At 48.5% G+C, this 22,688-nt stretch overlaps 1 protein-coding gene across 5 annotated transcripts in view; it reads left to right on the top strand.

The window, feature by feature from the left end:
- The window catches only part of MPP1 (MAGUK p55 scaffold protein 1), a 135,335-nt gene that overhangs the window by 80,466 nt on the left and 32,181 nt on the right, over positions 1 to 22,688 (top strand). For all 5 annotated transcript variants that reach the window (XM_069212144.1, XM_069212145.1, XM_069212147.1 and 2 more), the window contains exons 4-7: positions 5,278 to 5,363; positions 9,702 to 9,770; positions 13,464 to 13,660; positions 16,104 to 16,210. In XM_069212144.1, coding sequence (XP_069068245.1) covers positions 5,278 to 5,363; positions 9,702 to 9,770; positions 13,464 to 13,660; positions 16,104 to 16,210 — 459 coding nt within the window. The remainder of the gene's footprint in view (positions 1 to 5,277; positions 5,364 to 9,701; positions 9,771 to 13,463; positions 13,661 to 16,103; positions 16,211 to 22,688) is intronic.

The following is a 22,688-nucleotide window of genomic DNA, read 5'->3' as shown; positions in this document are numbered from 1 at the left end:
ATGAGGAGTGGGCGCAGGTCATGAAGTGTTCATGGGTGAGGAGCAGGGTTCAGGTGGTGAGGCGTTCATGGGTGAGGAGCAGGGGGCAGGTGATGAGGTGTTCATGGGTGAGGAGCAGGGTTCAGGTGGTGAGGCGTTCATGGGTGAGGAGCATGGTTCAAGTGGTGAGGTGTTCATGGATGAGGAGTGGGTGCAGGTGGGGAGGTGTTCATGGGTTAGGAGCAGGGCACAGGTGGGGAGGTGTTAATGTGTGAGGAGCATGGTGCAGGTGGGGAGGTGTTCATGGATGAGGAGCGGGGCACAGGTGGGGAGGTGTTCATGAATGAGGAGTGGGTGCAGGTGGTGAGGCGTTCATGGATGAGGAGCGTGGTGCAGGTGGGGAGGTGTTCATGGGTGAGGAGCGTGGTGCAGGTGGGGAGGTGTTCATGAATGAGGAGTGGGCGCAGGTGGTGAGGCGTTCATGGATGAGGAGCGTGGTGCAGGTGGGGAGGTGTTCATGGGAGATGAGTGGGTGCAGGTGGGGAGGTGTTCATGGATGAGGAGTGGGCGCAGGACATGAAGTGTTCATGGGTGAGGAGCATGGTTCAGGTGGTGAGGTGTTCATGGGTGAGGAGCAGGGGGCAGGTGATGACGTGTTCATGGGTGAGGAGTCGGGTTCAGTTGGTGAGGTGTTCATGGGTGAGAAGCGGGGTGCTGGTAGTGAGGTGCTCATGGATGAGGAGTGGGGTTCAGGTGGTGAGGTGTTCATGGGTGAGGAGCAGGGTGCAGGTGGGGAGGTGTTCATGGATGAGGAGTGGGCGCAGGTGGTGAGGTCTTTATGTTTGAGGAGCGGACTGCATGTGGTGAGGCATTGATGGGTGAGGAGCGGGGTGCAGGTGGTGAGGTGTTCATGGATGAGGAGTGGGCGCAGGTTATGAAGTGTTCATGGGTGAGGAGCATGGTTCAGGTGGTGAGGTGTTCATGGATGAGGAGTGGGCGCAGGTGGTGAGGTGTTCATGGAGGAGGAGTGGGCGCAGGTGGTGAGGTGTTCATGTGTGAGGAGCATGGTGCAGGTGGGGAGGTGTTCATGGGTGAGGAGCGTGGTGCAGGTGGGGAGGTGTTCATGGATGAGGAGTGGGCGCAGGACATGAAGTGTTCATGGGTGAGGAGCATGGTTCAGGTGGTGAGGTGTTCATGGATGAGGAGTGGGCGCAGGTGGTGAGGTGTTCATGGGTTAGGAGCAGGGCACAGGTGGGGAGGTGTTCATGTGTGAGGAGCATGGTGCAGGTGGGGAGGTGTTCATGGGTGAGGAGTGGGCGCAGGTGGGGAGGTGTTCATGGATGAGGAGCGGGGCACAGGTGGTGAGGTGTTCATGGATGAGGAGTGGGCGCAGGTGGTGAGGTGTTCATGGGTGAGGAGCAGGGTTCAGGTGGTGAGGTGTTCATGGATGAGGAGTGGGCGCAGGTGGTGAGGTGTTCATGGGTTAGGAGCAGGGCACAGGTGGGGAGGTGTTCATGTGTGAGGAGCATGGTGCAGGTGGTGAGGTGTTCATGAATGAGGAGCATGGTGCAGGTGGGGAGGTGTTCATGGATGAGGAGTGGGCGCAGGTGGTGAGGTGTTCATGGGTTAGGAGCAGGGCACAGGTGGGGAGGTGTTCATGTGTGAGGAGCATGGTGCAGGTGGTGAGGTGTTCATGAATGAGGAGCGGGGCGCAGGTCATGAAGTGTTCATGGGTGACGAGCGTGGTGCAGGTGGGGAGGTGTTCATGGATGAGCAGCGGGGTGCAGGTGGGGAGGTTTTCATGGATGAGCAGCGGGGTGCAGGTGACATGAATATCTCCCCATTTTAAAGAAAATGTGATCTTTTCTGGGATAAACTGTTTTAACTCTTACTTCGATGTAGGTATATATATTTATAATATTTGCATAGCTTACATATTTGCATAGTATGGAGATTGCAGACTCAGTTGTTCCTCGAGGTGACCCAATATGCCCAGCTCGTTGGTCTAGTTCTCCACCCGCAGCCTTCCTGAAATGATTCTGTGGTCAGAGTGTGTTGGAGGAGCAGGGGCAGGTTTAAATCCTGTGATGATATAACTTCCTCTCTCTGATGTGGATATCTGAGCTCCAGACCCTCCCACTTCAGTGTTGGCACCAATGTCCTTTGCTGAAGATATTGTGGTGTGAGGTCAAGGTTTGTTGCTTCCTCTAAAGACCACAGTTTCCTATGGGATCTGATGATGTCATGGTTACGGGGGGTGCCCCCTGTATTGTGGGTGGCCACCACACTGGAAAATTATCATGTTGAACCAGTGTTTTCGAGACACTAGCCGTTGAAGTTGGTAGCTCATTGTGGGTGCCTTTGGGCACCCTTGTGTGTACTGACTGTCTGCTGCACCTGGCACCACTGAGAACACTGGCACCAGTTAGGTCGTAACTGGTTTCGAAATTGATCTGTGTCCCAGCTGCACACTACTGAGTGATCCCCGGTAGCCCCTGGACTGCACCCTAAATATTGCCACTGACCATAATTGATGACAGCCTCGTTTTACGGTCAAAAGGGGTTTTGCAAAGTTTAAAATCTTCCAAACGAACACATTTTTCCCATCACAGATGTCCAGGGTGATGTTTCTGTCCCACTGTTACCTGTTCACTCTCCAGTGTTTGCAGATGTTTTTCTTAGGGCCAGCAGCCACGTTTCTGGATTTACCGTCACTCCCCAGGCTCCAAATATCAGTGTTTTGTCCCCCGCTGCTATAGAGTTTATACTATTCTAGTTTCACGAATTTAAACCCTCTTGAACCCACTATCCAAGAACTTTATTTACTTGATGTTAAAGAATCGGGGATAGTGCACACTTCCATACGCCTATATCTTGCAGCCATTAATGCAAAATGCAGAATAGAGAACATTCTTCTCTGATCAACATTTCTTTCTTTAAGGCCTATATGAAAGGTCTTAAAAGAATGATTGCGCCTGGAGTGTAAACTGTCCCACCATGGAACCTTAACATAGTATTGAGAACATGTTTGGAGTAGATGTCCTTAGGCCTGAGTGAAGCCCAGACATGCCCCTTCTTTCTGTGTAGTTTTTGGGCCTCCAGGAAATTAAAACACGCTTTGTCTGACCTCCAATCCAGAAACCATCAAGATCGGCTCAAACTGGTCTGACCAGGAAAACTGGACACCAGAAACACGCACTACTCCAGTTTTGGAGGAGTGTTGGGGTAGTTAAATAAAGCGGATTGTTGGCTGGCAGTGGTTCCCTATATCAAGGGCAGCAGAAGCCAACCTGCCCCAAGAAGGTCTGCAGAAGGCCCAGCCAACTGGAGGATGGAAAGTGTCTCGATGGACAGAGGTCACCCAGGGGTCATGGGTCAATCAATCATTCGACGTTTAGAGCTCGGCTTGCCACCTGTGAGGGTATCCAGGCAGTGGCGGGATGTCAGTCGAAGAGCCAGGCTTTCAGTGTCCTAATGACCTCCTGTAGAGTAGGGGAGGTCCTGAGGTTCACAGGGAGGCCGTTCCAGGCGTTGGAGCTTCCTCCTGCTGTGCCGCACTGTTTGCGGAGGGCTATGCGCTAGCACGTGAGAGGCGGAGCGGAGGTGTCTGGAGGGTTTGTGGGATCTCAGACAGTGGTTGATGTAGATGGATCTGGAGTCATGCAGGGCCTTGACTATGTGGTGAGGAGCTTGAACAGTCATCTCTTCTGAACTGGGAGCCAGTGGAGGTTTTTGAGGTGCGGTTGATGTGGGTGCAGTGAGATCCATAATGAGTCTTCCTGCGCATTCTGGACGGTCTGTAGACTTTAAGCTAGGTGGGCCTCGATTCTCACGTAGAGGGTGTTTCCGTAGTCCAGTTGACTGGTGATGAGGGTTTGGGTGATGGTGCGTCTTGCATTTGGGGGAGCACCACAGATTGTTTCTGGGTCCCCACAGATTGTGAAGTTTACTGGAGGGAACATGTATCTAGAGAAGGCCAGAAAAGACTCCCAGGCAAAGTCACACAGCTTTTTTTACAGCATGCAGAGGGGTGCCAACAGCCTCCACTTATACTGGGATACGCTGTTTGCCCGCCCCCATCCACATAACCTGATTGGCTGATGAATGAGAAGTTTGAAATGAGGAGTTCTTCTACTTGGCCTTTCGATTGTGCAGTTGACTGAAGGAAACAAATGTGGTTAGAATTAAACTGAACTAGTGAGTGGGGCAGAGTTTTATAAAGTGACGCAGAGGGCTTCTGCCCCATCACTGATGACCTGCTCGAATCATTCGTGTAGACCCAAAGGGAGTTTTATGACTGAAATCTGTGATATTAAAGAAGGCAGACGCTCATAGAATGTCCAGTTGAAAATTGAATAAAAACAGCACAGAGTTGTTATCCATCTTAAGGGCATACCCATGGCATGCTTACTTTATATTTGATATGTGATAAGTGGGCAAACGACTTGACATCACTTTTTAATCATGTCTTGGAATCCATTTCTCTGTTTACTCGAAACCCATCTTAACATGTATCTCATTCACTCTCCTCAGATGTATTTGATACTGATTATGAAAATATTTTAGTTTGTCACCATAATACATTGAGCTAGGATGGAGAGAGTGGTGGTCTGAATCTTTCAATCTCCTCTGATAGTGTGTGTTGTAGTAACACGCTGCAGTGACTGCACTTCCCACACCGCAATCTGTAATCTAACATTTCTAACCTGTGACTTGTGTTATGTCTAACCTGTGACTTGTGTTATATCTAACCTGTGACTTGTGTTATGTCTAACCTGTGACTTGTGTTATGTCTAACCTGTGACTTGTGTTATGTCTAACCTGTGACTTGTGTTATATCTAACCTGTGACTTGTGTTATGTTGAACTAATGACTTGTGTTATTTCTAACCCGTGACTTGTGCTATGTCGAACTTAATGACTTGTGTAAAAATAAAATGACTTGTGTTATATCTAACCATGTCGAACTAATGACTTGTGTATAAAAAAAATGACTTGTGTTATATCTAACCTGTGACTTGTGTTACGTCTAACCTGTGACTTGTGTTACGTCTAACTCGTGACTTGTGTTACGTCTAACCTGTGACTTGTTTTACGTCTAACCTGTGACTTGTGTTACGTCTAACCTGTGACTTGTGTTACGTCTAACCTGTGACTTGTGTTACGTCTAACCTGTGACTTGTTTTACGTCTGACCTGTGACTTGTGTTACGTCTAACCTGTGACTTGTGTTATATCTAACCTGTGATTTATGTCACCTCTAACCTGTGGCTTACATTCACCGTTTCTCGCCACCGCAGGTTCACTCCATGTTGGGGATGAGATCCTGGAAATCAACGGGGCAACTGTCACCAACCACTCTGTGGACCAGCTCCAGAAGATGCTGGTAGGTGGAGTCCTCTGTGTGCCCTTTCTGTGCCCATGCTCTGCGCCCAGCCGATGCCCACACTTCTGACTCCACAAATAAAAGTGCCTCTACATCTCTGTCTGTTCATCGTATCTTGTGTCCATGTCTCCTGCTTCTTCCTACCCCTTTCCATGCCCTACATGTGAAACTCTGCCCTCCTCACCCACTCACACGTCCCTTACTCTCCTCTGATACTTGTCCATCATCCTTCTTTGTGTCCATGTCTCTTCCTCCATTCTATCCTGCCTTCCCATACTCCACACACGATCCCCGACATGTCCCTTACTCCTTCGCGACATCAATCAATCAGTCAATTTATGCAGTGCTGCTAATCACGCGCGAAGGTATCCAGGTGCTTGCAGTGTGCGGTAGGCTCAGTGGAAAAGCCAGGTCTTAAGTGCTTTCCTCAACTCCAGTAGAGACGGAGGGGCATGGAATTGCAGAGGGAGGTTTTTCCGTGCCTTTGCTGTGAGGTAGGAGAAGAGGCGTCCTCCGCTGGTGCTTCTGTAGATGCAGGGGGTGTATGTGGTCAATAGGGAGGCGGAGCAGAGTTGTCTGGCAGGTTGGTGGAAATTCAGGTGGTTGTGGGTGATGTAGGTGGGTCCCTGGTTGTGGAGGGCTTTTTGTGCTTGGGTCGGTAGCTTGAATTGGCATTTCTATTTCACAGGGAGGCAGTGGAGTTTTTTGAGATGGGGGAAGATGTGAGTCTAACGTGGAAGGGGGAGTCTGGCTGCAGCGTTCGGGATGCACTATATCCTGAGGAGGTCTCTAGAGATACCATGGTAGAGGGCATTGACGTAGTCAAGTCTGCTTGTGTCTAGAGGGCTTGAGTGACGGTGTGTCTGATGTTGGTATAAAGCTACTTACAGATCTTCCGAAGTTTGTGCAGCATAAAGAAGGAGGCTGATGAGACTGCATTGACTTGGGCTCTCATAGTCAGCTTGCTATAGAGGATGTTGTTGGGGTTCCTTGCGCAATTGGATGGGGAGGGTGCAGGTCCTAGCTCAATAGGCCACCAGGAGTCGTCCCAGGGGGTGAAGATTGTGCTGGAGTTCAGGAATTCTGGTTTGTCAGTGTCAAGGTTTAGGCTGTTCTCTGTCATCCAGTCCATGAAGTTCGCCATGCAGCTGTGAAACCTGGCTCTGGTGGTGGTGGGGTCCTTGGAGAGGGGGAGGATCAGTGGAGTGTCGTCTGTGTATGAGATGATCTTGAGACTGTGTGAGCTCTCAGTGCTAGCCAGGATGTCATGTAGGTGCTAAAGAGGGTTTGGCTGAGGGATGAGCCCTGGGGGGCCCTGCATATGATGTAAGGTGTAAAGAGGTAGGTGGGATTTCTGGATTCTTCCATTGAGGAAGGAGGTGATCATCTGAGGGTGCTTCCTTGGATCCTGATCCATCTCTCATGCTGCCCATCCTCCCTGTGACACTCCAAGCACCCACTCAGTCGCCACACTTCCTGTCCACACTCCACACGTGAAACCACCACTCACCTAATGTGGTCAGACAGCCCAGCTCTGCTTCTATGCATCAGTGTCCTGTTCTCTACCTCCCTCTTTTGCTGCTCCCTATGATACTCCTCTCACCCAGTGCACAGCTCCGGAGCCTTCAGCCCTGGCACCCGGCTCTACACCTATCCCTCCTGGTCCTGCGCTGCCCATGTCCAGACTCCTGAGCCCATCTGTTGTGTGCACAATTATTTATTTGAGAGCCTCTAAGTCATGCTGAACAAAGTTTGTGACTGCAGTAATGTAGGACATTTTCAGAACTTGGTGACGGGAAGCAGTGGTTGGGCGATGGTGAGAACCCAACAACAATACAGAGATATTAAAGTCCACTGAGACATTCAGGGGTGGCTTGTTATAATTGTGTTAAGTGCAGACAGGTTTGATGCCTGGGGAGGTCTTCGATATAGGGGAACCTTCTGTAGGGGTGAGTGGAAGATGGAAGCCATAACCACTCTGTGAGGCCTCTTCTCAGGATCCCGTACGTCCATCAGACATACGGCTCCAGGGCAGTGACCCAGGAGGAAAGGAGAGGAAGGCTGTTGCATCTGTAGAAGATGCAGGGAAACCACCATATGATACAGTCACACAAACACAGGCATCATTGAACACCTGCCCTCATGGTCCCTCGCGTGGTAAGCGCAAGCAACTCCCCTCACTGCTCACCACACACTTACTAGGGAACATAAGCAAACCTCCTCACTGTTTACCACACACCCACTAGGGAACACAAACAACTCCCCTCACCACACACCCACTAGGGAACACAAGCAACCCCGCGCCCCCCTCAGTATTCACCACACACCCACTGGGTAACACAAACAACTCCCTTCACTGCTCACCACACCCCCACTAGGGAACACAAGCAACTCCCCTCACTGCTCACCACACACTTACTGGAGAACACAAGCAGACCCCCTCACTGTTCACCACACACCCACTGGGGAACACAGGCAACTCCCCTCACTGTTCACCACACACCCACTGGGGAACACAAGCAACTCCCCCCTCACCGTTTACCACAAACCCACTAGGGAACACAAACCACTCCCCTCACCACACACCCACTGGGGAACACAAGAAACCCCGTGCTCCCCTCACTATTCACCACAGACCCACTGGGGAACACAAACAACTTACCTTCACTGCTCACCAGACACCCACTAGGGAACACAAGCAACTCCCCTCACTGCTCACCACAAACCCACTGGGGAACACAAGCAACTCCCGTCACTGCTCACCACACACCCACTAGGGAACACAAGCAACTCCCCTCACTGCTCACCACACACTTACTAGAGAACACAAGCAAACCCCCTCACCGTTCACCACACACCTACTGGGGAACACAAGCAACTCCCCTCACTGCTCACCACAAACCCACTAGGGAACACAAACAACTCCCATCATCACCCAACCACTAGGGAACACAAGCAACTCTCCTCACTGCTCACCACACACTTACTAGAGAACGCAAGCAAACCCCCTCACCGTTCACCACACACCCACTGGGGAACACAAGCAACTCCCCTCACTGCTCACCACAAACCCACTAGGGAACACAAACAACTCCCCTCACAACCCAACCACTAGGGAACACAAGCAACTCTCCTCACTGCTCACCACACACCCAGTAGAGAACACAAACAACTCCCCGCACCGCTCACCACACACTCACTGGGGAACACAAGCAACTCCCTTCACCGCTCACCACACACCTACTAGGAAACACAAACAACTCCACTCACTGCAAAACACACACTCACTAGGGAAGACAAGTGACTCCACTCACTGCTCATCAAACACTCACTGGGGGAGAGAACCAGCTCACCTCACTGCTCACCACACACCCACTGGGGAAGAGATGTGACTCCCCTCACCACCAGTCACACACTCGCGAGGGAAGACCAGGACCCCACGTCTGAGGCATTGGCTTTGCAGCATGAATCTTTTCTGGACTCGCATGCTGTGCATTATTCCGCCATCAAGTGGTTGGCTCCAGAATAGCTTCCTTGTAGAAGGAAAGACAGGGACCCCGCGTCTGGTGCACTGGTTGTATTTTAATTGTGAGGGCTGAGAAGACCGTCGCACTAGGCCCAAAGCTGAAAGGGCCTGCGATCAGCAGTAGCCCAGTACAGTCGCACCACAGACTACTAAGAAGGGGCAGTAGCCTCCCTTTATTTTCCGTGGGGTACACTTTAGATGAACTCCATTTCAAGGAGATTCTAGGCCTGACTCTTGAAGTCTAGTATAGTGCCTCTGACAGGTAATGGGCTAACAGTGGGTGCTCTGTGAGAAAGCAGGAGGCCGCCTGAGGAGACTGTGAGGCAGCACACACTACAAGCTGAATTATCTTTGCAGCCCTGAGGAGTGGGTGGTGCTCTTATCAAACTCAGTGGTACTCCTTTTAACAAGATCAGAAGGATGAAAGCCTTCAACACCTTTGTAGTTCACACGCTGCGCTCTCTTACTGTCTGTAACTGGACAGATCTAGTATGGGTGTTGCAGAAATCTAGCTCCTCGAAGACTGGAGTAGTATCAAGATCCTCACAGATGACTAATGTGATCATGGCATATATTGTGCTTGTAAAGACAAAAGAAGAGGGGATGCCACTGAGGTGCTCTTGTATAGGAATAAGTGTCAGGAGCCACAAACAGAGGCTCATGGGAGGTACACTGAGGATGAGGAAGCCAGCAGGACGCCTTGGTACCAAGAAGAACCGGTCATGAAGGAAGCGGTGTTAGTGATACGCAGTCCAACAATTGGTGGCTGGGGGATGGTGGCCCTCTAATGTTGTCTTCATTTTGTCTCACAGAAAGAAGCCAAAGGGACAGTGTCGCTCAAGGTCTCCCCGAACCAGCAGAGTCGCCCACCGCCTCTACAGGTATGTAACTCCACTCTATGGGACAGCAGCTGGATGTGGCCTTCCCACAAGCTGTCCAAACACAACTGGTCTTAATCACACACAAGCCATCATAAAGGCATCTTCTGTTAAGCACTTGCAAATTTAAATAAAAAAAAAACACTGTTCACAGAATTATTTTCCAGTGTTAGTCCAAACTGAAGAATCGTTCAATAACTTGCATCCGTCCAATAATTCGAGACATGTAATCTTGACTACAGTAAGATCCTGGCTATATGATGTCATAAAAAACCTTCTCACAGTCCACATACATGAATGACCCTGTCAATGATCCCAGTGCTTTTTGGACCAAGATGGTGGTTCATCAGGGGGATGGAAACCCCTAAGACTGAAGTCTGAATGACACAATGAGAGCTGACGGAGGTCAATGATATGTATGGACCATGATGTCAAATAGCCATGATATTTCTCCAAAATATTTAAGTCAAGATGGCATTTCTGAAATTCTTGAAATGAAGCAAGTTATTGAAAACGGTTAATGGAAATGTTGTTTTTCTCACACCCATTGACGCATCTCAGCACAGCAACTATGGTTGCCGCTTTGCACCAAAACTCAGTAGATCTGCCCCCTGGTTCCTCGTCTCCTGTAGTCTGTGGCCATTCCTCTCAGCTCTTTCCTGTAATGCCGGCATCCTTCATAGCTGTGCTGAGAGCTGAGTGGTACCAGCTCCGTCCACAAGGCTGTTCAGTCCTTCTCATTAACTATCCTGGTTCTTGTTTCTGTTATCCCTCGTGTCTTCTCCTCAGCTTGCCATACTATTGGTCAGTTCCTAGCCTGGCTTCCACGATGATGGAAAGCGCCAGGTTTGAATTCTCCAGATGTTGGATTTGACTGCAGTGAAGGCCACTCCTTGTATCTGTCCCATAGCTCTGCTCATTCACTTTCCCATGAAGTTTCCCTGCAGGTGTCCCTTCTATGGCAGCCTAAAGAGGAGCTTTATTGATGAACAGCTAAGGGATGGGTTGGAAGCTTCAGGTTCTGCTCTGATCCAGTCACTCTGCTGAGGGTCTCATTCCTTTATTCTGAGGTTTCGGAAGAGAGGAGGGCGAAAGCTGTGTGGACTGGAGAGAAGGGCTGGTGGCTTTATGTACAGGTATCTGATGTCTAGAGTTAACCACATGAGGGTCAAGGGTCCTGTTGTGTACCAGAGTAGAAGGAATGCCGAGCAGCATTTGGCCAATGCTTTCCTATCTTTAACATGTTTTTATACATTGTACAGCAGGGAATCAGATGCCCTTTGTGTGCTCCATCTGAACTAGTACCTCACACAAGATTGTACGTGATTCCTATAGCAAGTGGAAGAGGTGTAGGAACTCATGCCCAAATTTAACAATGGAGTGACTTTGAATATTTTTGGTTCTGTGAATCTTCTCGCCAGTGATATCTTCCAATGTTATACCATTCTTACGAATCAAGTATGAATGTGTATCTGGTCAACATAAATGTCAGTGTATAGGGACCTAGTCCACGTATACCATCAACAGATGTGGACATGGCTCCTAGCTAACTCACAGAGCCCATCTGAACCCCTAAACATATCAGGGTACCAGATGGTATCTGCAACCTCAAACATGACTACCCAGATTCCCAAGGAAATCATGGAAACAGATCTACCCTTTCATTGGCTGCATATGCAAGATGAGACACAAGAAAGATACAAAAATGTATTTTTAAACATCCATTGCAACAATCGCCTTCTTGCATAAAAAATACATGAGCTGCTCTTATTAGGCACATGAGACAACGCATGGTACCAGCATTATGAAAACAGTAAAAAATGTAAATAATTCACCCATGATAATGTTATTATGGTGATACATTCCTATCTGTTACTACCTTGCTATCGAGAGCATAGTGGGAGTACCCTCTGCCAGAACAATTGGGACATCTAACTCCGCATACCTAGGGAGAGATGTACTGGGAAGCCAGGAAGCTGGTACCTAACTCCGCATACCTAGGGAGAGATGTACTGGGAAGCCAGGAAGCCGGTACCTAACTCTGCATACCTAGGGAGAGATGTACTGGGAAGCCAGGAAGCCGGTACCTCACTCTGCATACCTAGGGAGAGATGCACTGGGAAGCCAGGAAGCTGGTACCTAACTCCACATACCTAGGGAGAGATGTACTGGGAAGCCAGGAAGCCGGTTTAGTGTCATGCAGACTATCCTCCCTGCAGGGTAGAGGTCAGAGTCCGCAGGGCTCCATCTCGGCCATAGTGCACCGTGTTCCACGAGAATCCTGGCAGAAGTGCTTGTCTGCTGAATGTAGCACAGAGGCACGGTTTGTATTGCACTGTCATAGGTGCAGAGCCGATTCGATGGTATGTCTGCAAATGATGAGCTGTCTCCATGCACAATAATAATACTTCGGGCATCACATTCCATGTGCCTAGCCGTGGATGTAGCGTACAGACTGAATGGCAGCAACGCTTAAAAGAAACATGTTGCATGTACAGTGATTTCTCAGTACATTATCACATGAGAGAAGAGTAAAAGGTCACCATTAAAAAGAAGGCTACATTTAAACGGGCAGTCTAAAATGGAGGCTTTACGCGGGCCCTGTTGTGCTTTACCACACCAACACTATCCAGTGATTAAAGGCCTGCCTGGTTCTTATTCAACCTCGGGTGTCAATCGTATCCTTAAAAGTCGACACCGTCAAAGCAGGAGTTTGTCCCTCTCATTGGCAACTCCAGGAATAGCTTAAAACAATGAACCATTAGGGCTTCTCGCATTCACACACCAGAAGTGCCAACGTCATTAAACTGACCTTGAGAGAACAAGTAAATAAAATATCCTAACTGCCTGGTAGAAGCAATCTCTTCTCTCAAGATCAAGTGCTGCCTTGTGACTTTTTGCACCCAAGCTACTGCTCAGCAGCTCATCGTTTCTGCCACGGACTGGGAAAGGCCCTTCTTTGCCTACCTGACTCTACCCCATCCCCCTGGAAGTAGTCTTCGGAGAGGCAGGCATCTGATCGCAGGCTCAGATGACATTTGGCCACATGACACCGCGGTCTCCTTTCCTTGATTTTGCAAACCCGGAAGGACTATTTGAAAGATACTCGTGTGGACAAGTCCTCCCCCAGGAACTCTCAACGTTCCTGGCCCACCTGAAAGTCTCTTGAGCTGTCGGTGTCACCTGAAGTCCCTCTCTGGTTCTCAGTGCAAATTCAAATTGATATGCTTTTTTTCCCCATGTATATATTTCTCTGTCATCTTTTTCCCAAACAACGTTTTCAGTTCCTTGTGCCAAATGCAGTGCTCTATTGCCCTCTGGGGCTAGCTCCACGCAAATAACCTGAACAGAAGTAAATGAATTTCTGAACTGGGGGTCCTAATTATGCATATGTCACTCTTTGTACATATAGATAGCACCGCCTACAGTGCACTATTAGAACTTTCTTCTATCCCTGACCACTCAGATGTACACAACAGTGATCCTTGAGCCTGCACCTCGAAGCACACTCACTCTCATCTTCCTTTGTAGATGTGCATTGGCTGCAACATCTGAACCCTGGGAACAGAAGCACAGTCTACCTCTCCCCACTGCACACACATAGCACATTCGCTCACTGCAGCCTTGCTCCCTAATTACGTACATGGCCTGCCTTCCACAGAGTGCACTGATCCATGTGTGTCTCTCTCCCTCCAGATGTACATGAGAGCCCAGTTCAACTACGACCCCGCACAGGACAGCCTCATCCCCTGCAAGGAGGCCGGGCTGAAGTTCAAGACAGGGGACATTATCCAGATCATCAACAAAGATGACTCCAACTGGTGGCAGGGCCGTGTGGAAGGCTCCACGACAGAGAAGGCTGGTCTGATCCCCTCTCCTGAGCTGCAAGAGTGGTACGTTCCAAGGCACAGGCCTATGTTTGTTTGTGTGAGGTTGGAATGGGGCAGTGGGGGGGAGGTCCTGGAAAACATTCTGTAGGGACCAGAGGAACTTGCAACGGTCTGAAAAATGTCAAATCCAGACAACAGAGAAGAGTTTCCTCCTTGACACATTAGAACATAGATTGAGAGGCAATAGAGGCCAGCTACTGAGGGTTGGTTGTGTAAAACCAGGGGGTTGTGTTCTTACCACAGTGTCAGCATGCCCAGAGGGACTCTTTAGATGCAGTGGTCGAAGAGGCACCCAGCACCAGATTCTATTAAAGTCAACACAGCCAGAAAGGGTGATGAGGACTCCTGTGCCTGGGAAAATGTCCTAACGGGAGACCAAGACTGGATGTCTATCACTGACTTCAACAACGGGATGGGATCTTGTTGATGGGTAGTGTTTTCTTCGGACTGGAGAATTTCTGTAGGAAACCTTGTTTTGGGTGCTGGAAATTCAGCAGCTGAGGCTTCAGTCCACTGAGTTGTCCAAGCCCAAGGTCTTGGTTCAGACTTCCCCATCTGTATCCCTTGCACGAGCTTGAATACCTTGTAGGAGAAGGTCCTCAAACATACCAGAGAAGTTCCAAAGGCCCTTGCATCTACCCAATTGCAGACTAATAGTTTAACATTGTCAAGAATGGGTTGGGGTCACATCTTGGACACAGTAGAGGGTGACACTGTTTAGTTTTCACTGTGGATCAGAGTATTAACTCTTCTAGTCACCTTTGTTCTTTGAAGGTAAAGCACTAACTTGGCATTAAAGTCATTAAGTGATATTTACTGAGCCACACTCTGTGAGAGCCTAACCCCTACCACTTTGGCAGGCATGCTGTGGTATTTCTTTAGCACAAACCTAGCCAAAAGGCAGAAAGGTTCTGTACATCTCAAAGGCAAGTTTGAAGTCAGGGAGTGATAGGAGAATAAGCTGGGTTGTGGATGGTTAGTGCACTGTGATCTACTGTTCTTTAAAGAGATGAGTCTTCAACTATTCCCTAAATAGGAGCACTGTTGGAGCGGCACTGATGGATAAGGGGATGTTGTTCCAGACCCAGGGTGCACACATAGAAAAGACATGCTGCCCTGTTGTTTTCTTTTTCACACTGGTTAGTCTCCAGTTTTGTGGTGGCATTGCTGTGGCTGTGGAAGGGGCATCCGAGATGCTGAGCCTGTTCACAAGATAAGCGGAGGTGCAGTCCCTGATGGCTTTGCCAACAATGTAGCTGGGATTGACGATGGTGCCGGCCTTATATGAAGCCAATAGATTTCAGTGGGGATCATATGATCATATTTCTTTCAACCCTGGATGAGACATGGCAGAGGGTCTTGGGTGCCTTCAACGGGCGCTAGTGTGCACGCAGAGAGGCCATGTAGCAGGGTTTTACCACTATCCAGGTGGAAGAGCATGAGAGCTTGAACAACAGTCCGAAGTCACTTTCTGGAAGAATTAAGTTTGGTGGTATTGTTAGCTTTGAATACCAGCGGTAACTATAGGACCCACATCGGATAAATCCCACTTATCACAGAGTGCTCAGTTCCCCAATGAGAGGTACTTCCTGCAAGGCAAAACATCAGAAGACAAGCGCCCTTCGAAAGGCCTTCACTAGAAGTATCTCAATGTTTTTTGGACAGTCTGCAGGAAAGGAGCCAGGAGAATAATGTAGTGTAGGGTTTTACTCCAGATATATTTGTATAAAGAAATTGCCTCCCTTAAGAAGGCAGCACGAATACAGTAGTGGAACAATAATATCGGATAAGAGAGAATGTGAGAGAAGGGCAGTTTTGTACCGTTTGAGGTTGAAAGGTAACATACAGCATATAATTGGTGGTAATGATTAGGTTTGGTTACAACCTGAGCTGAGATAATAGGTGGCAAAGAAAGGATGGGGCGGGGGGCACGTGAAGAGGGGGCAGCAAACAGAGCAGACAGCAGACTGAGAAGTGGTGATTGTACATGAAAAGTAGGTGGCAAACAAGGTGGAGCAGTGCGGTGACTCATTGGATATGCGAGAGGTACAGGAGTACATAATAGACTCCTTGGTATACATTGTGGGAGAGCCTTCCCAGCTTGCGGGTCGGAGGCTGGCTATAGAGGGAGTCTATCGTGCAGCGTGGCTACTCAGAGTGGCTGTCTCGAGTACAGCTCCATACTCAGGACTTAGGCCCTGACTTAGATCCTGGCAGAGGGGAATACTCCATCACAAACGTGACAGATATCCTATCCGCCATATTATAATCCCAGTATATTTTACGGAGATCGTTATACAGCAGAGGAGATATCCGTCATGTTTGTGACAGAGGATTCCATCCGCCGAGTTCTAAATCAGGCCTTTAAATTGAGTACTTAGTCAGCAATGCGTAAGGGCACAGCGCCGCCAAGCCTCATTTTCTACGATCTGTGTATTTTCTTCAGGCGAGTGGCAAGTACGAGCCAAGCTGACCCGACCCAAGGACAGACGTGCAGCCCCTTCGGGAAGAAGAAGAAATGCAAGGATAAATATCTGGCAAAGCACAGCTCAAGTAAGGCACACGTTTTCTCTCTGCAACGAGTACCTCAAGCGCATCATCCTTATTACCTGCCGCTGTAGTACTGCCGTATCCTCACATCTTACCTCAAGCACTTTATCCTCGCCTCTTGTCTCTGCAGCACTTCATGCCCCGAGCAAAGCATTCTTATTACCTGTCACTGTAGTACTGCCGCATCCTCAAACCTTACCTCAAGCACTTTATCCTCGCCTCTTGTCTCTGCAGCACTTCATGCCCGAGTAAAGCATTCTTATTACCTGTCACTGTAGTACTGCCGCATCCTCAAACCTTACCTCAAGCACTTTATCCTCGCCTCTTGTCTCTGCAGCACTTCATGCCCGAGTAAAGCATTCTTATTACCTGTAGCTGTAGTACTACCACATTCTCACACCTTACCTCAAGCACTTTAGGCCAGGTGCACAAAAGCATTTAACATTTCTTAAAGGACTGAATCGCAATTTCGATCCATTAAGAAATGCTAAATGGCTGTTCATATGTACAAAGACCTTTAGGAAACCGCAAAATGTGATTTCTACTCAGTACAAATCGCATTTTGCAATCCCCATATGGGAAATCACAAATACGGATTTGCTATTTTCAATTTCCAAAGCATATGCCCAAAGCATTTCCTAAATGGCCATTTAGGAAATGCAATTACCATTGACTCTAAGTCAATGTTAATCATGTGCACATTTAAAAAATGCATCGTTTAAAGTTACATATAGTGCACATGCTCCTAGGGCATTTGTGTATATTGCATATGCACCACCTGTTTTGGAGCGCATCAAGGGTGGGGGGGGTCTTAGGGCCATAGGCACCATTGGTATTTAATTTACTAATTAGCAATTTCCTATTCAGAAATCGCAAATTAAGAAACGCAAAACCATTCCTTCTTATGGCCCATTTCACGGAATGCTTTAGCGTTCCTTAAACAGCAATTTCCTAACAGCGATTCCTACATTGTATGAATCGCTATTAGGGAATCTCTATTTTTGTACATTGTAATTTGCATTTCCTAAATAGAAATTTCTTAGGAGGTGCTGATTAGGAAATGCAGCACTTCATGCCCCATGCAACACATCCTCCCCTCCTCTTGAAGTAGCACTGCTTATTTCTTCGAGTCTTACTCTAGGCACTTTGTCCTTATGTCTTGTCTCAGCAGCAGTTCTTATCTCAAGCGCGTCATCCATATTACCCGTCGCTGTACTATTCCTGCATCCTCAAACGTTCCCTCAGTCACTTCATCCTCGCCTCCTGTCTCTGCATCAGTTCATGATTATCTCATCCTAACCTCCTGTCTCTGCATCAGATCAAGATTATCTCATCCTCATCGCCTGTCTGTGCATCAGTTCACGTTTAAGTATCTCATCCTCACCTCCTGTCTCTGCATCAGTTCACGTTTAAGTATCTCATCCTTACCTCCTGTCTCTGCATCAGTTCACGTTTAAGTATCTCATCTTCACCTCCTGTCTCTGCATCAGTTCACGTTTAAGTATCTCATTCTCACCTCCTGTCCCTGCATCAGTTCTCATTTAAGTATCTCATCCTCACCTCCTGTCTCTGCATCAGTTCATGATTATCTCATCCTCGCCTCCTGTCTGTGCATCAGTTTTCGTTTAAGTATCTCATCCTCATCTCCTGTGTCTGCATCAGTTCACGTTTAAGTCACTCATCCTCACCTCCTGTCTGTGCTTCAGTTCTCGTTTAAGTATATCATTCTCACCTCCTGTCCCTGCATCAGTTCTCGTTTAAGTATCTCATTCTCATCTCCTGTCTCTGCATCAGTTCACGTTTAAGTATCTCATTCTCACTTCCTGTCTCTGCATCAGTTCACATTTAAGTATCTCATCCTCACCTCCTGTCTCTGCATCAGTTTTCGTTTAAGTAGCTCATCCTCATCTCCTGTCTCTGCATCAGTTCTCGTTTAAGTAGCTCATCCTCACCTCCTGTCTGTGCATCAGTTCACATTTAAGTATCTCATCCTCATCTCCTGTCTCTGCATCAGTTCACGTTTAAGTATCTCATCCTCGTCTCCTGTCTCTGCATCAGTTCACGTTTAAGTATCTCATCCTCGCCTCCTGTCTCTGCATCAGTTTACGTTTAAGTATCTCATCCTCACCTCCTGTCCCTGCACCAGTTCATGTTTAAGTATCTCATCCTCACCTCCTGTCTGTGCATCAGTTCACGTTTAAGTATCTCATCCTCACCTCCTGTCTCTGCATCAGTTCACGTTTAAGTATCTCATCCTCACCTCCTGTCTCTGCATCAGTTCACGTTTAAGTATCTCATCCTCACCTCCTGTCCCTGCATCAGTTCACGTTTAAGTATCTCATCCTCACCTCCTGTCTCTGCATCAGTTCACGTTTAAGTATCTCATCCTCACCTCCTGTCTCTGCATCAGTTCACGTTTAAGTATCTCATCCTCACCTCCTGTCTCTGCATCAGTTCACGTTTAAGTATCTCATTCTCACCTCCTGTCCCTGCATCAGTTCTCATTTAAGTATCTCATTCTCACCTCCTTCTCTGCATCAGTTCATGATTATCTCATCCTCACCTCCTGTCTCTGCATCAGTTCTTGTTTAAGTATCTCATCCTCATCTCCTGTCTGTGCTTCAGTTCTCGTTTAAGTATCTCATCCTCACCTCCTGTCTGTGCTTCAGTTCTCGTTTAAGTATCTCATCCTCACCTCCTGTCTGTGCTTCAGTTCACGTTTAAGTATCTCATCCTCACCTCCTGTCTCTGCATCAGTTCACGTTTAAGTATCTCATCCTCGCCTCCTGTCTCTGCATCAGTTCACGTTTAAGTATCTCATCCTCACCTCCTGTCTCTGCATCAGTTCACGTTTAAGTATCTCATCCTCACCTCCTGTCTCTGCATCAGTTCACGTTTAAGTATCTCATTCTCACCTCCTGTCCCTGCATCAGTTCATGATTATCTCATCCTAATCTCCTGTCTGTGCATCAGTTCACATTTAAGTATCTCATCCTCATCTCCTGTCTGTGCATCAGTTCACGTTTAAGTATCTCATCCTCACCTCCTGTCTGTGCTTCAGTTCTCGTTTAAGTATCTCATCCTCACCTCCTGTCTGTGCTTCAGTTCACGTTTAAGTATCTCATCCTCACCTCCTGTCTCTGCATCAGTTCACGTTTAAGTATCTCATCCTTGCCTCCTGTCTCTGCATCAGTTCACGTTTAAGTATCTCATCCTCACCTCCTGTCTCTGCATCAGTTCACGTTTAAGTATCTCATCCTCACCTCCTGTCTCTGCATCAGTTCACGTTTAAGTATCTCATTCTCACCTCCTGTCCCTGCATCAGTTCTCATTTAAGTATCTCATTCTCACCTCCTTCTCTGCATCAGTTCATGATTATCTCATTCTCACCTCCTGTCTCTGCATCAGTTCTTGTTTAAGTATCTCATCCTCATCTCCTGTCTGTGCTTCAGTTCTCGTTTAAGTATCTCATCCTCACCTCCTGTCTGTGCTTCAGTTCACGTTTAAGTATCTCATCCTCACCTCCTGTCTCTGCATCAGTTCACGTTTAAGTATCTCATCCTCGCCTCCTGTCTGCATCAGTTCACGTTTAAGTATCTCATCCTCACCTCCTGTCTCTGCATCAGTTCACGTTTAAGTATCTCATTCTCACCTCCTGTCCCTGCATCAGTTCTCATTTAAGCATCTCATTCTCACCTCCTTCTCTGCATCAGTTCATGATTATCTCATCCTCACCTCCTGTCTCTGCATCAGTTCTTGTTTAAGTATCTCATCCTCATCTCCTGTCTGTGCTTCAGTTCTCGATTAAGTATCTCATCCTCACCTCCTGTCTGTGCTTCAGTTCTCGTTTAAGTATCTCATCCTCATCTCCTGTCTCTCCATCAGTTTTCGTTTAAGTATCTCATCCTCACCTCCTGTCTCTCCATCAGTTTTCGTTTAAGTATCTCATCCTCGCCTCCTGTCTCTGCATCAGTGTAAGGAAATGCCTCCTTGGCATGGTTACCCCCTGACTTTTTGCCTTTGCTGATGCTATGTTTTGAATTGAAAGTGTGCTGAGGCCTGCTAACCAGGCCCCAGCACCAGTGTTCTTTCCCTAACCTGTACTTTTGATTCCACAATTGGCACACCCTGGCATCCAGGTAAGTCCCTTGTAACTGGTACCCCTGGTACCAAGGGCCCTGATGCCAGGGAAGGTCTCTAAGGGCTGCAGCATATCTTATGCCACCCTGGGGACCCCTCACTCAGCACAGACACACTGCTTGCCAGCTTGTGTGTGCTGGTGAGAACAAAAACGAGTAAGTCGACATGGCACTCCCCTCAGGGTGCCATGCCAACCTCACACTGCCTATGCAGTATAGATAAGTCACCCCTCTAGTAGGCTTTACAGCCCTAAGGCAGGGTGCACTATACCATAGGTGAGGGCACCAGTGCATGAGCACTGTGCCCCTACAGTGTCTAAACAATACCTTAGACATTGTAAGTGCAGGGTAGCCATAAGAGTATATGGTCTGGGAGTCTGTTTTACACGAACTCCACAGCACCATAATGGCTACACTGAAAACTGGGAAGTTTGATATCAAACTTCTCAGCACAATAAATGCACACTGATGCCAGTGTACATTTTATTGTAAAATACACCCCAGAGGGAACCTTAGAGGTGCCCCCTGAAACCTTAACCAACTATCTGTGTAGGCTGACTGGTTCCAGCAGCCTGCCACGCTAGAGACATGTTGCTGGCCCCATGGGGAGAGTGCCTTTGTCACTCTGAGGCCAGTAACAAAGCCTGCACTGGGTGGAGATGCTGACACCTCCCCCAGGCAGGAGCTGTCACACCTGGCGGTGAGCCTCAAAGGCTCACCCCTTTGTGCCAGCACCGCAGGACACTTCAGCTAGTGGAGTTGCCCGCCCCCTCCGGCCACGGCCCCCACTTTTGGCGGCAAGGCCGGAGAAAATAATGAGAACAACAAGGAGGAGTCACTGGCCAGTCAGGACAGCCCCTAAGGTGTCCTGAGCTGAAGTGACTCTAACTTTTAGAAATCCTCCATCTTGCAGATGGAGGATTCCCCCAATAGGATTAGGGATGTGACCCCCTCCCCTTGGGAGGAGGCACAAAGAGGGTGTACCCACCCTCAGGGCTAGTAGCCATTGGCTACTAACCCCCCAGACCTAAACACGCCCTTAAATTTAGTATTTAAGGGCTTCCCTGAACCTAAGAATTTAGATTCCTGAAACTACAAGAAGAAGAAGACTGCTGAGCTGAAAAACCCCTGCAGAGGAAGAACAGAAGACACCAACTGCTTTGGCCCCAGACTCACCGGCCTGTCTCCTGCCTTCCAAAGATACCTGCTCCAGCGACGCTTTCCAAGGGACCAGCGACCTCTGAATCCTCTGAGGACTGCCCTGCTTCGAGAAAGACAAGAAACTCCAGAGGACAGCGGCCCTGCTCCAAAAGAACTGCAACTTTGTTTCAAGTAGCAGATTTAAAGACCCCTGCAACTCCCCGCAAGAAGCGTGAGACTTGCAACACTGCACCCGGCGACCGCGACTCGACTGGTGGAGAACCAACACCTCAGGGAGGACCCTCCGGTGACTCCAAGACTGTGAGTAACCAAAGTTGTCCCCCCTGAGCTCCCACAGTGACGCCTGCAGAGGGAATCCCGAGGCACCCCCTGACCGCGACTGCCTGAACTCCATTTCCCGACGGCTGGAAAAGACCCTGCACCCGCAGCCCCCGAGCACCTAAAGGAACGGAACTCCTGTGCAGGAGTGACCCCCAGGAGGCCCTCTCCCTTGCCCAGGTGGTGACTACCCCGAGGAGCCCCCCCCTTGCCTGCCTGCAACGCTGAAGAGATCCCTTGATCTCTCATTGAAAACCATTGAAAACCCGACGCGTGTTTGCACACTGCACCCGGCCGCCCCGCGCTGCTGAGGGTGTACTTTCTGTGCTGACTTGTGTCCCCCCCGGTGCCCTACAAAACCCCCCTGGTCTGCCCTCCGAAGACAAGGGTACTTACCTGCTGGCAGACTGGAACCGGGGCACCCCCTTCTCTCCATTGAAGCCTATGTGTTTTGGGCACCTCTTTGACCTTTGCTCCTGACCGGCCCTGAGCTGCTGGTGTGATAACTTTGGGGTTGCTCTGAACCCCCAACGGTGGGCTACCTTGGACCCAAAACTGAAACCTGTAAGTGACTTACTTACCTGTTAAAACTAACATTACTTTACCTCCTCCAGGAACTGTGAAAATTGCACTGTGTCCACTTTTAAAACAGCTTATTGTGTTTTATGTAAAAAGTATACATGCTAATGAAATGATTCAAAGTTCCTAAAGTACTTACCTGCAATACCTTTCAAATGAGATATTACATGTAGAATTTGAACCTGTGGTTCTTAAAACAAACTAAGAAAAGATATTTTTCTATAACAAAACCTATTGGCTGGATTTGTCTCTGAGTGTGTGTTCCTCATTTATTGCCTGTGTGT

Source organism: Pleurodeles waltl, chromosome 10, assembly GCF_031143425.1.
Source record: "Pleurodeles waltl isolate 20211129_DDA chromosome 10, aPleWal1.hap1.20221129, whole genome shotgun sequence".
Taxonomy (NCBI): domain Eukaryota; kingdom Metazoa; phylum Chordata; class Amphibia; order Caudata; family Salamandridae; genus Pleurodeles; species Pleurodeles waltl.
The sequence above is the reverse complement of the archived record's forward strand: the minus strand, read 5'-3'. Positions and strand labels throughout refer to the sequence as shown.